The sequence below is a fragment of the Miscanthus floridulus genome, chromosome 6 (assembly GCF_019320115.1).
Source record: "Miscanthus floridulus cultivar M001 chromosome 6, ASM1932011v1, whole genome shotgun sequence".
In the NCBI taxonomy this organism is placed as follows: domain Eukaryota; kingdom Viridiplantae; phylum Streptophyta; class Magnoliopsida; order Poales; family Poaceae; genus Miscanthus; species Miscanthus floridulus.
This window is the reverse complement of record NC_089585.1, coordinates 21000986-21015304: the sequence shown is the minus strand read 5'-3', so window position 1 is coordinate 21015304 and position 14319 is coordinate 21000986. Positions and strand designations below refer to the sequence as shown.

The window sequence follows — 14319 nt, the reverse complement described above, 5'->3', positions numbered from 1 at the left end:
AGACTAATTGTTGTATATATATTTATAATAAATTTATTTGAAGATAAAAATATTATTAATATTTTCTACAAATATAACCAATTTTTTTAAAATAATTACCATGTATGAAACTAAAATGATACTTATTTTGGGACGGAGTAGGTTTTAGGAAGCGTGCAGAACTCTCGGGTACGTGCAGGGTAGCCAATTTTTTTTTGTCTTTTCCTGAACGGTCGATATTGTAATATTGAACTGAAACTACAGAGACGACAAAGTAGATGTGGAAAAAAGGGGTCAATTGGACTGACTACTACTGATCAGTGCTAGAGACGAAAGCGAAGACTTATCTGACCGCTTCAACACACCATCCAGCACGGCAACAACAAAGACTAGTCGCTAATTGAAACTAGTGATCCAGGCCTCCATGAAATAGCCAGGAGACCCCGGCCCATTCCATCCATGATCAATCTCTTCGATTCTCTCCCGACACTGACTAGCAACGCACACATGACTGCGGTGCTCTTGCCATCACTTGTTCTCCACACTTCTGTAGCCTTCTTGCTACAGCTACCAACAATAGCTGCTGCTTCCCAAACAACAGAGCCGCCTGAACAACAAGGCTGCAGCTCGCCCAAGGCATGCGGGAGCCTGAACATCTCGTACCCATTCTGGCTGGAGGAGCCAGGGCGGCCGCCGTGCGGGTCGCCGTCCTTCCAGCTCAAGTGCAACAGCAGCGGCGCGTTCCTGAGCCGCTCCATGTTCCAGGCGTACCGGGTGGTGAGCATCTTCTACCAGAACAGCTCCCTGCACGTGGTGGACGAGAACCTGCCCCTCGCCGCCGGCTGCCCGGCGCCGTGCTTCAACCTCTCGCTCAGCATGGGGTTCATGCCGGCGTTCGCCATCAGCAGAGCCAACAGCGAGCTGCGGTTCCTCTCCCGGTGCGACGAGCCGGTGCCGGAGGCTGTGCCTGGGTTTCAGCGCATGCCTTGTGACAACTACTCGTTCGTCGGGTTTAGACGGCGGTTCGGAAGAAGCTACGGCGGCAGAGAGCACGGGGCAACACCGCCGCCGGGCTGCCTTGTCGCTGTCGTGCCGACTCTCCCGGCGACAGACCGGGACAGCAGGCACAACTACGTCGCGAGCTTGAGGAGTGGGTTTCTGCTGGAGTGGACGGTGGTCTCAGGGGATTGCTCCAAGTGCACTGCAAGCGGCGGGGAATGCATGTACCCTGACAACGGCCTGGGTTTCTCCTGCAACTGCCCCGACGGCATACATTACCCAGTGAACTGCGGTGAGTACAGGTTATTTCCCATTACGTTACACTCCATATATAGGTCAGTTGATAGCTTTCTTTGGGAGACTGTAGATTATCTAGCCAAGTGACCGTTCTTAACTAGCATGATTCCGTAGTGAAGAATTTCCTAGGTCTGTCATCTATCATGCAATGATGCAAAATTGCAAGCCATCAGATCATGACTGATGGTGTCATGGCGCAACTCTCAAGGCTATGCAAACCAGCGGACCTGTCTCACTCAGCTCTGTTCACATGGCATTAAGCAAAGTATGGGAGACTTTGACTAGGCTGCTGATACTGTGGGTTCCACTAACCTGAAAAGCTCATTACTTCAATGGGGGGGAAAGTGTTAACAATCAAGGTGTTACTGGTCGACTTTTCAGAATTTGAGTGCGCTCTCTCTCTCACACACACACAATTTCATTAACTCCATTTAGTTTGCAACATACAGTTTGAGCATTAAAGTCACTCCAGCAAGAGCCCTCAAATCAAGGTGCTTACTTTCGATTTGGGGGCTTCATTTACTTTAAAGGGTTTGGTTTTTTATCCCACTTTAAGAGGAGCCTTCAAATCAGGGCTCTCAAATCCATTCCAACATAAACTGATATAATGGACACACTCGCCATTCCCTATTTTTCTCTCTTCCTCGCTCTCATTGACTGAGCTATGCGGCCAACGTGCTGCCAAGAGGCCAGGTGCCGAATCTGGCCGGGCGGAGGCGGAGCCATCGGCCAAGATGCAACCGGGCAAAGGCGGAGCCACTTGGGAGGAGTCGGGCAACGGTTCCCACTGGGGGGGGAAAGGCTGGGGACCACCGGGAGGAGGCCGCCACTGCCTGAGCAAAGAGGCGATGACGCCGGATGGTGACGGAGCCACCAGGGAGATGTCGGGAGGAGACTAGGCGAAGGCAGAGCCGCTTAGGGAAGAGCCAGGGGAGGTGGCCCACACCGGCAGAGGAGGCCGGACGAAGGTGGGACTGTCGGGGGAGGAGTGGTGGAAAGTTGGAGCGTTGGCCCATAGCATGTTGGGTGGAGCATCGGACGGCAGCGTGCCGGGGCGCGAGGGAGAGCGGTTCCAAATAGGGCGGAGAGATACACTGCTAAGACTGTGGAGGCCTGAGTAGAGACCACGTTGGAATTGTATTTTTATCTAAGCCTTTAAATTTTGGATTCAGCGCCTGTTTAAGGGATCTGCTGGAGTTTGCTCCTAGAATACATGGCTCTGTTTGCTATACAGACCGAAAAGAAACCAAATACTATGATGAACTTACAGCTAATGAACTAATGCATCCTGGTATCTATGCACTATATTTATAGTGATTATTTATGCATAACATCCCTTCATTCTGTGTGCAAAGTTATCTAGCTCCTCCTAGCTAGGTGATCCCCGTTTTAGTAATATATAGGATCATTAGTCCATTATTACTCATCACTTACTGTCAACACCAGTTTTCAAAATACTTATATGGTGCCTACAAAAAATCCATGACTAACATTGTACTCTCTACGACTCCAAATAAATCAACTTTTTATAATTGTCATATATCAATCTTTAATGTCTTAAATTTGACTAATTTTATACAAAAAGTATTAACATCTATGACAAAAACAAGTATAGTGTGAAAATACACTTCGTGTTGTACTAATTTTGTGTCATAAATATTAGTCTTTTTATAAAATTCAGTCAACTCCAGAAGCTGATTTATTCACGGACGGAGTACTTTGGCTACCATATATATTGAACTCATTATTTATTTGGCCATGCTTATATCAAGCATAAATTCAAGCAACATGCCTCAATCTAAAAAAGTATCTCTCTAGCAATTTTATGGACACTTTGAATATTATACGCATTGATTCCTAAAAAAATATTATACGCATTCCCTCGTTCAGAAAAAATCGATGTAATAGTACAACTATTTCCTTTTTTCTTGATTAATATTATGTGCTTTTCCAGGTAGTAAGAGGACTGGCAGCAGAAAGATAATGCTGATAGGTAATTAATTTTGTTCAGCCATATTTTTATATTTAACCATGTATTTCAGTTGTGACAAAATTGTTCTATATATTATGCATTGCTTTAAAAGTTCACTTTCTGCAATGCAAGATCATAGAAGTGCCACATTAAAGTTAATGTTTAAAATTTAGAACAGACAACCTTTATGCCTTTGGATACAAGACTGGTGAATTTGGAGCAAAATTTGAGAGTTTTATCTTGCTAATACTAATTTTGAGGCCTTACATTTTAAAAACTTTACTCTTATTATTGAAGTTTAACAGTTCATAATATAACTTGCTCCTTTTTAAGAGAAAAATTAACACGTACTTTAATTCAGTGTTGATGGCAGTGGCTGGAACCTTGCTCCTTCCATGTATTTATGTGCTGATATGTCATAGAAAGGGGCAAAAAGCATGTTTTCTCATTGGTAAAACGACTAGCAGCAAAAACGAAAGGAACATTGAGGTCTTAATATCATCGCATGGATCACTAGCTCCAAAAAGATACAAGTACTCAGAAGCAACAAAAATAACATCTTCTATAAATAATAAGCTTGGAGAAGGCGGTTATGGTGTGGTTTTCAAAGGAAGGCTAAATGATGGTCGCCTAGTTGCTGTGAAATTCTTGCATGGCTCCAAAGCAAAAGGGGAGGAATTTGTGAATGAGGTTATGAGCATTGGCAGGACCTCGCATGTTAATATTGTTAGCTTGTATGGGTTTTGTTTGGAGGGGTCAAAACGAGCTCTTATATATGAGTACATGGCCAATGGTTCCTTGGATAAGTACATCTACTCGGAGAACCCTAAACAAATTTTAGGATGGGAAAGGCTTTATGCAATAGCAGTTGGGATTGCTCGTGGACTAGAATATTTGCACCATAGTTGTAACACACGTATTGTCCATTTCGACATCAAGCCTCAAAATATCCTTCTTGATCACGATTTTTGCCCCAAGATTGCTGATTTTGGTTTAGCTAAATTGTGTCGTACAAAGGAGAGCAAGCTTTCAGTGACTGGTGCTAGAGGAACAATTGGATTTATAGCTCCTGAAGTGCATTCACGGACATTTGGAGTGGCTTCGACAAAATCAGATGTTTATAGTTATGGAATGTTGTTGCTAGAGATGGTTGGAGGCAGGAAAAATGTAAAAATAATGGTTGAAAAATCAAGTCAGAATTATTTTCCAGATTGGATCTATGATCACTATGCTCAAAATGATGGACTACTGGCTTGTGAAGTTACACAGGAAGATGAGGAAATCGCAAGAAAAATGATTTTGATTGGCCTGTGGTGCATACAGATATTACCTATGCATCGCCCTACAATAACCAAAGTTTTAGAAATGTTTGAAAGTGGCTCAAATGAATTGGAGATGCCATCGAAGCAAAACTTCAGTCAAGTGCTGTAAGATAACTTTTCACTACTCATTTGTGTACCTGTCCAATGCCATTTTCATAAAGCTGATACATTCAACTACTTTCCTTCTTTTTTTCTTTTTCAGCGAAGACCTAGCTTATAATATGAATGCAGAAAGCACAAGTCCCAGCAGTACTACGACAATACAAGCTTATAGTGACACGCTCAATGCCAAGGAGATAAGCCTTACAAATCATACGACGCTTACCCGGCCACTTTGATATGAGCATCTAGCAATACCATCAGTATTAGGCATTAATTTCATCATAGCCTCAGAACATACTCCCGCAGTGGCCTTGTATCTGTACCTATATGTATGTATATTAAAATCCATACCTGCAGGGGGATTCGCGTCCGGGAAAGCCATCACTAGTACAGAAACAGGCTTTACTCCCGGTTGGAAAACCCTTTCAGTCCTGGTTTTCCAACCGGGAGCACGAATCCGGAACTAAAGGGCCCCTCCTTTATTCCCGGTTTCTCGCCCGGGACTAAAGGTCCACCTTTAGTCCCGGTCGGTAATACCAACCAGGACTAAAGAGGCCTTCTTTTTTCTTTTTCTTTATTTTTTGTTTCTATTTTCAATTGATGATTCGTTTTGTTTTTCGAATAGGTTTTCGAATACTCATTCTACGCTGCTAATAATATACGTATTCTACACGCTTATAATGTTCGAACATTTTGTACAAACTAAAGTATGAAACTAACATATATATTACATGCATATACATATATTGTACGTTATTTTATGTACATATAATATGTATATATATATATATTACAAATAAAACTTGTATTGTATATTCTATCATATCTTTGGGATAACAAATTCACTCTATCTGGTTTGGCTTCCATGTTTCGTTCACGTCATTGTAGAACTCGTCGGCGTGGTTTAAGACCTGGTCATTAAGAAATCCTGCTATGGTCTCTTGAATTGCTTTCAGTTGGTCACGTCGTATGACTTTTTCCTTCAACCATAGAGTCTTCAATAAAAGTTAAAGGAAAAGTGTGTGTGTGTGTGTATATATATATATATATATATATATATATATATATATATGTGTGTGTGTGTGTGTGTGTGTGTGTGTGTTGGTCACGTGATTACTTATATATATGAGCAATAAAAGAAATTGTGAATATATGAATATATTTATATAACGTACTTTGAGGTCTCTTCACGAGTTCTTTTTGCATACGCCATGATGAACTCGCAAACATAGTATCCGCAGTAGTTGTTCCCCTGTTCTTGCCTCAGAACCCACTTTTAGAGAAAAAAGATTCGGTGAATTAAAAGCATGTATGGTGTTAATTGAATTATATATATATATATATATATATATATATATATATATATATATATATATATATATATATATATATATATATATATATAAATGTAGCTAGTACTTACTTTGTGTGCGATTACATCCAGTGGCGCTTTGCAAAGTTTCATGTGGTGTTCCTCAATGAAACTTTTCCAAACACTGCGTCCAATAAAATAAAAAATTAATTTGGCCTTTAATATTTGATGCAGTTAAGAGATCGGGGTATATATAGTTGCTAGAGAGACCAAATTACCCTTGGATAATATCTATCATGGCTTGGTACTTTGTTTTCTATTTTCTTAACGAGTCTAAGATGCTCAACCGACTATTGGCCATATCGATGACCATCAATATCCAGTGATTGTTGCATATGTTTTTATACACAAATATGATCGACATTAACTAGAGTCAACATATATATATATATGGGAGATAGCTTAGCTAGTAAGCAAATAATTGAACAAATGTCCATATGATCGACATTAATTATTTAACACTCACTTGAAGTTGTAGGGGAAGAATATGTCCTTGTTTTGTTGGTTCACTAAGAACCTCATGAGATTTTTCTCGAGTTCAGCTTTCCATTAAGGCGGGGGATTAGGGTGTTTGATTATGATATTTGGATCAACGAAACCAACATCATTATCCTTTCTCTTTATAAGTTTTGTCATCTCATATCTGCATATATAAAAATATAGTGTGAGGATATATAATTTATATATATACATGTAGCTTTATATATATACACATTAATAGTAGAAAATAATCACACTTACAGACAATAGCAGCTAATGAGACTTTTGTCGAGAGAGTCCAGGTGGCATAGTTGGTGTAATTCTAAAAACTCGACATATATAACGTCATCGCCACGGAAGTAATGTTGGTTTCTAACTCTGACAGAAACAAAGTTCTCTTCCCGTTCACATGCTGCCATGTACCACTTGTTTAGCAGGTACATTTGCGTACCCAATTCACCTAAGGCCTCAGGGTTGTATAGACTCTTTCCATGTTCAAATTTCTTCCAAGGATCCATTTTCGGAGCAGATGGTCCTTCAGCGAGCACTTAGGCAAGGTCCAAACTGGTATCCTCATAAAACCGAGCCAGGTCCTCAAAATCGACGTCCAGTACATCTAAGTTTGAACCATATTCATTACGAATGTTGAAGGATATCATCCCAAATTAAATTCTTATCAAGATCAGAGACAAAACTAACATGAGGCTCGTTGATCTTTTGCTTCCATTCACGGGCACTGATCGGAAGTCTGTCCCTTACAAGGCACCCACAGTGTTGCATGAATTTCCTTGCATGTGGACCAAGTGGTTCGCTGTGGCAGAACCGCCCGAAATAGCGTACTTACGGAGGCGCTCATCTTCCATCAGACACTAAGCACCCCGAAAGCAACTATATCGAGCGGTGTCCGTCGAGCACACCTCGAGGGAGAACCCGAAAGATCCACATTTTTCCCAAGGATCCAATAATGAGAATGAGTTACAACACAAGTCCATCTCATACATTAGAGTTTCTTAAAAAGTACGTTATTACAATACCAAATACAGAGTGCGGAATGATAAACAGCGGAATATTAAAAGATAACATCTAGCGATAAGATAACGAGGATTCCATCTGAGCCCACCAGAAGGATCCTCCACACAAGGTACTCCTCAAGCATCACCTACAACAGGGGTAAATAAACCCTGAGTACACAATGTACTCACAAGACTTATCCGACTAGTGGGAAGACTTTCCCGACTCCAAGGGGATATGCTAGGCTTTATGGTTGCTGGTTCTCTTTTAGCAAAAAGCAATACTAATAGTGAGTCCTTATTGATACATTATTATTATCAGCCGTATTAAGTTTTGATCTAGTCAATCTATATAAGCACCTGTTCTACTTTCAAGCAAGAGTTGAGCAATCGATGTTGTTCCTTCTCCTTTTCCACTTCCAGTTCTTACTACGGTGCTAAACCGCAGACAAGCCGTACCAGATAGCCCGGTGATTCGTGAATCAATGTGCCCAGCTGGGTGCCCCGAAGACACACGCCCCGCTTGTACCCCAGGCACAAGCAGGACTAACCCACCTCTCTCCTGTCCCAAGTGTCCAGGTCCCCATCCAAACTTGGACTCCAAGCTCCCACCCCTGAGTCCCGGACTCAGTGTGGTGCAAGGACCTCCACCACCTCCTCTTCCCATTAGTCGGTCCAAAAAGAGCCGGATCCACGACAAGAGAGCAGCAAGTCTTCCCTACGCCCATACCCAAGTATGTGCTCGGGACAATAATCTGTGACTTGCCTAGAGTCATATGCAATGCCCGGTCCTTAATCGACACAGACAGGGAAAAAGTGTAACTGGACTATGCCCTGTTGGCCGCAGGACACAACCCCTCACACCCACCAGTACCAAATCAACATCCCTGCCCGGTCACCATTTTCCTTTCCATTATTTCATCATGATATCATAGTTTAATCACCTATTTGCGAGTAACAGCAGGTTACTCACGCTACCGATATCCTGAGCATAGCAGCTACTCGGCCTATACTAGTAGGACTCATGGTAGATATATTTATGCATGTAGTTTCCACAAAATGCCTGTAACGTAAATGCATATAATATATATATATTTAGTGATCATTTAACAATAGGGGTTATGCACCGGGGCTTGCCTTGGGCAGGTGCCGAGTCAGCAAGGTTAGTACCAACGGGCTCCTAGGCTCCCTCCTGTGCGACGAGCTCCTCCTCGTACTCCTTGATCACCTCATCGTACTCTGGCTCGCAGACGGGTACGAAGTCTACCTATTCGTGATCTACATGAAATGATGATGCAACGATTAACACTACAGCAACAGCAACTCTAAATGCAAAAGTACATCTATTAAACCACTAAGTGAGAGCTACCCACTAAAGGCTAATCTACGTATTGTCACCACCAACAAGTATTAAACATGGCATCTATTCTTATAGCAATTACTAATGTTCCTACTCTGAACGCTAATTTACACTATGTGCGATAAAGCAAAGGTAATAGCCACTCCATCTAATAACTCGTTCTAAGGCAACAAAATTTATAGCAAGCCCATAATATCCTAGTGAACATACTGTAAAATTTCTAAAGATAAAACTATTACCGATTTGCCACAAGAATTCCTACAAACATTAATCTACAAAATGCTAAGTTTTCCAATTAGAATTTATGAGCCTATAATCATAACAGCTAACTGTGAACTAATTACACTAACAGATAGATGGTATTTTTGTGAACCTAACAAAAGTAGTTTCACTATTTTTGGGCAACCACGCGATTTACTACGATTTATCGAAGTTGGATTCATAACAAAAATGAATAAGCATTTCTATCCTCTGGAAAAATAAGAAAACCGAATTCTCTACTTTGGCCCACATCGCGCGGCTCGACCCAGCGCGCCATCCCGCCCGCGCGCATCAGCTGGCCACCGCGCGGCCCATGCGGAGGCGCGGCCCATGGCCAACGGCCCGTGACGGGAGAGACCCACGTGCGGCGACAAATATGCACGGACACCCCTGGTTGATTCGGTATTTACAGCAAACTCTACGACACTATTTCACCAATCTACCATTTTACAGCTGCACCCTCCCATTTCTTCTTCTTTACCGCGGCTAAGTCCCTGGCCCCTAGGGCGCGCACCCGGTGCGACGGCGCGGGCACAGGACGGCTACGTCGGCGACACCCGAGTCCCCAAAACCTAACTAAGGGGCCGATGAGTACCTCCAAGGTAGCACACGGTGACTAGAAGCAGTTCGGCAAGCAGGGGCATCGTCCTAGAATCCCTCCCCAGCGGTGAGCCCAGACCTGCAATGGCGGAGGCGTTCCCGTAAGCCACAACGACAACGAAACAAACCAAACAGCTACTGAGCTCGAGTAGCCACCCACGAAGACCCTTATGGTGATGGTCTGGCCGAAGGAAGTCCGAGCAGTGCTAGCCGCGTGCGCACCGACGAGGTGACAGTGCCCGGCGATGGCACGATCGTGACGGTGGTGGCTGGCCTGCTGCGAAGCTAAGGCTGAGGTGCGTGGGGTGCTCAGGAGGGTACGGCGAAGCTGTGGGTGCACTGAATCGCTACGAGGTGCACTGAGTGGCTGGCTTGCCATCGGGAAATGTCCGTGCGGTCTTATGGACCCGGTGGTGTGGGATTACGAAATTACGGCCCTGTGCAATGGCATACACAGCAAGGTGGGGACGGGACGCGGCCAGATACCTAACGAAGCCGAGCCTAAGCCGAATTGGAGTCTAATGCTACGGTCACGGCGAATTGAGAAGAATCGTCTCGGCGGCCAAGGAGACAGCGAGGCAGGGGAGGTCATGGCTAGGCTCGTCTGCGGCGTCAACGCACGGGCCAACATCGCCACTACAGAATAGCGGGGGAGGCGGGACGTACCCCAGACAGCCGTCTGCACGGCCACTGTGGCAAGGCGACGAGCGTGGTATGGCGCCATCACGTTGGGCAGCGCTAGACAAACTAGGCAGCGCGAAAGTGACGCCGAGTTGATAGTGGGGCAGGCTATCGCCCAGCGCACGAGCAGCCAACAAGATGTCAACGGACGCAGACCGGCGTGGCGACGGGCGGCGTGTAGCGCAGGCTCGGCGTGCTCCCAGCCAAGGCAGTGCAGAGCAGGGCATGGCGTGGCAAGGTTGGTCGGCGGCCTGGGCGCAGCGCAGCAGCCTGGCGTGTTGGCGCACGCCAGCAGGGCAGCAACGTCCAAGGCGAAGAAACAGGGTCAGCGTGCGCCAGCGGGACAGTGGAACGCGATGCGCGCACGAACGCGGCCGGCACGGCAGAGCGCTGGCAAGCCAGCAGCGTGTCAGGCCAGCGGTGACCACGCCCAGTGCCAATTCCAGTGACCCGCACGCTTTTTAAAGCAAGCAGAAAACTTGTACACGATGCTCCAAAAGCCGAACTAACTATTCGATGCACAAGAGGGTACATTAAGCTATCTATCGCAGACATGACATCGTGCTACTGCTTAAGCCGATCGCTCCACAGAGCTTGCCAAAAGTGGCATCGTCGACCACTTCCGAAACTTACGCGAACGACGTTGAAACGAATGATTCCGCGTCGGAATCCAAACCCAGCCTACTTGAGGTACTAACCAGCTATCCTTGTCCGACCACACCTATTTTATCGCCGTTAGCCAAATGTTCTTTAGCCTTTTTATTTCCAGAACAATTCGATTACACAGTATTATATGAAACGTAACCACGGATTCATGTTTCGCATAACTGTTTCAAGAACCGAACTTTGATTTATAATTCATGCTATACACACATGCACATACTTATGATCCTCGTGAAATGTTTTAGCAAAGCATTACAATGTAACACCAGGGTGTTACATTCGTCTGTCTCGATATTGAATTCTGATATTACGTAGCGCCCCTCCAATGGCTTTTTCGGGCCTCGAATATTTTTGCTTTTTGTCGTTGTGGTCGTCGATCCAGAGGGCTATGTTTAAAAAAAATAAATAAATATCATGTGTACACATAATAGATGATAGATATTCAAATATATATATAAATATATATATAAATATATATACCTCGCCAGTATTTTTTTGCACAATATTTTCTTGGTTATCTTTAAGAGCCAGGTATTGACTCCCGTTATCTACATCCTGCTGGTCACCATCAGCAAATTGAGTGTCGGTGTTGATAATATCCATTATTTCTTCATCCATGTTGTCTCTTGGGGCAGCCATCTAGCTTTTACACCACTAGATATATCTATAAAAAAACTATGTCTATAAAATGGACTCCTGCAGGACGTGCCACCTCGAGGAAAGTAACATTTGTAGATGACATTGGTAGGTCTAAAGTTATCAAATATCCATCAATTTCTAGCTCAAAAACATGTTTAAATAAATAACCATCCGTACTAGTTGACCTTGCTTACGTGATCATCTCGGCGAGCATTTCTCCACCGGATGGCACCGTACTTGGCCACGGAAGAGCTCCGATTCTACAAGGAAGGGAACACGGTCTTCCACGACCGTTGCCGCTCTCCCTCATAGAATCAAAGCTCCTCCTTGATGTCCGTTACCGCTCGGCAGAGAACATGCTAGCCGAGATCAACACGGTCTGCAAGTTCAACTAGTATAGATTTTTTACAATTTTCTAACTATTTTCTAAGTATTTCATTTCATGGAAAAATTAATTCTAAAAAATAAAAGGCATGATTTCTAAGTATTTCATTTTATGGAGAAATTAATTCTAAGTGACCTGCTCGACATCGGCGAGCTCGCAGGCGTTTCATGAAAAAATTAATTCTAAGTGACCTCGACAAAATTGAGAAAAAACACACGCTCTCATGACCTTGCTTACGTGATCATCTCGGCGAGCATTTCTCCACCGGACAGCACCGTACTTGGCCACGGAAGAGCTCTGATTCTACGAGGAAGGGAACACGGTCTTCCACGACCGTTGCCGCTCTCCCTCATAGAATCAAAGCTCCTCCTTGACATCCGTTACCGCTCGGCAGAGAACATGCTAGCCGAGATGAACACGGTACACAAGTTCAACTAGTATGGATTTTCTACAATTTTCTAACTATTTTCTAAGTATCTCATTTCATGGAAAAATTAATTCTAAAAAATAAAAGGCATGATTTCTAAGTATTTCATTTCATGGAAAAATTAATTCTAAGTGACCTGCTCGACATCGGCGAGCTCGCGGGCGTTTCATGGAAAAATTAATTCTAAGTGACCTGCTCGACAAAATTGAGAAAAAACACACGCTCTCATGACCTCACACATCTTCTAAGATCACGTAAGCCGCCGCTTGTCGATCCGATCCGACAGGGTTTAACCAGCGCTGAGCGACGTTTAGGTTGCATTGGTTGATGGTTCATTCATGATTCATGCTACTGATAGGCACATACAATAGGCACATACAAGAGATCAAATGAGCCCTAGTCATCGTCTTCCAAACCCCGTCGGCACATACAATAGGCACATACAAGAGACCCAATTGATGTCAAGCCGCAAGAAATCGAAACGAGCAAAACACAGACCCAATTGATGGCTCTGGGGCTCCTCGTCCTCGGTGGTGCGTCGGCTCAGGCGGCTCCTCCATTGCGGCGTCGCTCAGGCCAGGGACGGCTCCGGTGAGGCAGCGCGGGGAAGGCTCCGAGGCTCCTTGTCCTCGAAGGTGCGGCAGCGCGCGGAAGGCTTGGGCGCACTCCGACGAGGACTGCGGCGATGATGGACGAGGATGAGCGAGGCGTGCGCTGGCTAGCCAGAGAAGAAGCAGGCATGCGCGTGGGGCCGGTGACAGCGTGTGCGCATGACGAGGTGAGGCTAGGGTGGTTGCCTGGGGGCAGTGACGCTACTGGATCGGATCAATCTGGTGGAGAATCAGTTCGGTCTGAAGCCAAAAGGAATGACTTTTTCGTACAAACGCCCATATCCAGAATGATATGATTTGGTCGCTCTTTCTGCAAATTACAGGCTCCTAGAGTTCGCCAAGTTCACTAGTCAAGATGGTACAAGCACAATAGAACATGTCAGTCGGTATGTTACACAATTGGGCGAAGCATCGAATGCTGCCAATGTGGAAAGAAAAGCTGCTAGGACAAGAGTTTGATAACTTGGGACAATTGGCTCAACGGGTAGCAGCACTCAATAGCCAATTCCAGAGTATGCGCAGAGATACTCGATTTCAGAAGAACACCACAGTAGCCGAAGCTTACGATCCATATTCAGTCGGTGACGACTATGAAGATGAAGAAGAAGAGGTTGCTGTAGCTGAATGGAATTGGGGCAAGAAGACGGTGATGGTGCCAAATCCTTAGGGAAGAGGAGTTGAGGAGAGTTATGACTTTGATGTTACCAAATCGGACAAGCTCTTCGATTTCTTGCTTGAGAAGGGGCAGATCAAGTTGCCCAATGGTCATGTCATGTTGCCCCCTGATCAGTTGAAGAACAAGAAGTTCTACAAATTCCATAACGCTACTTCTCATTCTACTAATGAATGCAGAATCTTCAGACAGCATATAGAGAGAGCTATTTAGCAAGGGAGGCTCAAATTTGATACACCTCGGAAGATGAAAGTAGATGATAATCCTTTCCTAGGAGATCAGAACATGGTTGATGCCGGACTGTTCAAAGGAAAAACCAAGGTCCTAACATTGACCAAATCAAGAGAAGCTAGGACAGTCGATCCCAAAATGCAAATATCGGCTAATGAGTACAGAGAGATTAGAAGACGTCGTGCCAAACAAAAGAGCTGATACGAGCAGAGGAAGACGTCAAAAGCAGAGACGTCAAAGCCACGGGTCACATCT

At 44.5% G+C, this 14319-nt stretch overlaps 1 protein-coding gene across 1 annotated transcript; it reads left to right on the top strand.

The window, feature by feature from the left end:
* Nucleotides 1–455: 455 nt before the first annotated feature.
* LOC136461817 (LEAF RUST 10 DISEASE-RESISTANCE LOCUS RECEPTOR-LIKE PROTEIN KINASE-like 2.1) lies at nucleotides 456–5288 on the top strand. Its single transcript, XM_066461131.1, has 4 exons — nucleotides 456–1270; nucleotides 3230–3268; nucleotides 3609–4674; nucleotides 4772–5288. The coding sequence occupies exons 1-4, from the start codon at nucleotides 487–489 to the stop codon at nucleotides 4905–4907; spliced, it is 2025 nt and encodes a 674-aa protein (XP_066317228.1). The 5' UTR covers nucleotides 456–486; the 3' UTR covers nucleotides 4908–5288.
* The last annotated feature ends 9031 nt before the right edge of the window (nucleotides 5289–14319 follow it).

Bases quoted from the DNA above. Each gene is read 5' to 3' on its own strand.
- LOC136461817 (XM_066461131.1), top strand. From the start codon at position 487: ATGACTGCGGTGCTCTTGCCATCACTTGTTCTCCACACTTCTGTAGCC. The intron at 3,269-3,608 runs GTAATTAATTTT...ACTTTAATTCAG, and splicing joins CAGAAAGATAATGCTGATAG to TGTTGATGGCAGTGGCTGGA. The intron at 4,675-4,771 runs GTAAGATAACTT...TTTCTTTTTCAG, and splicing joins CAAAACTTCAGTCAAGTGCT to CGAAGACCTAGCTTATAATA.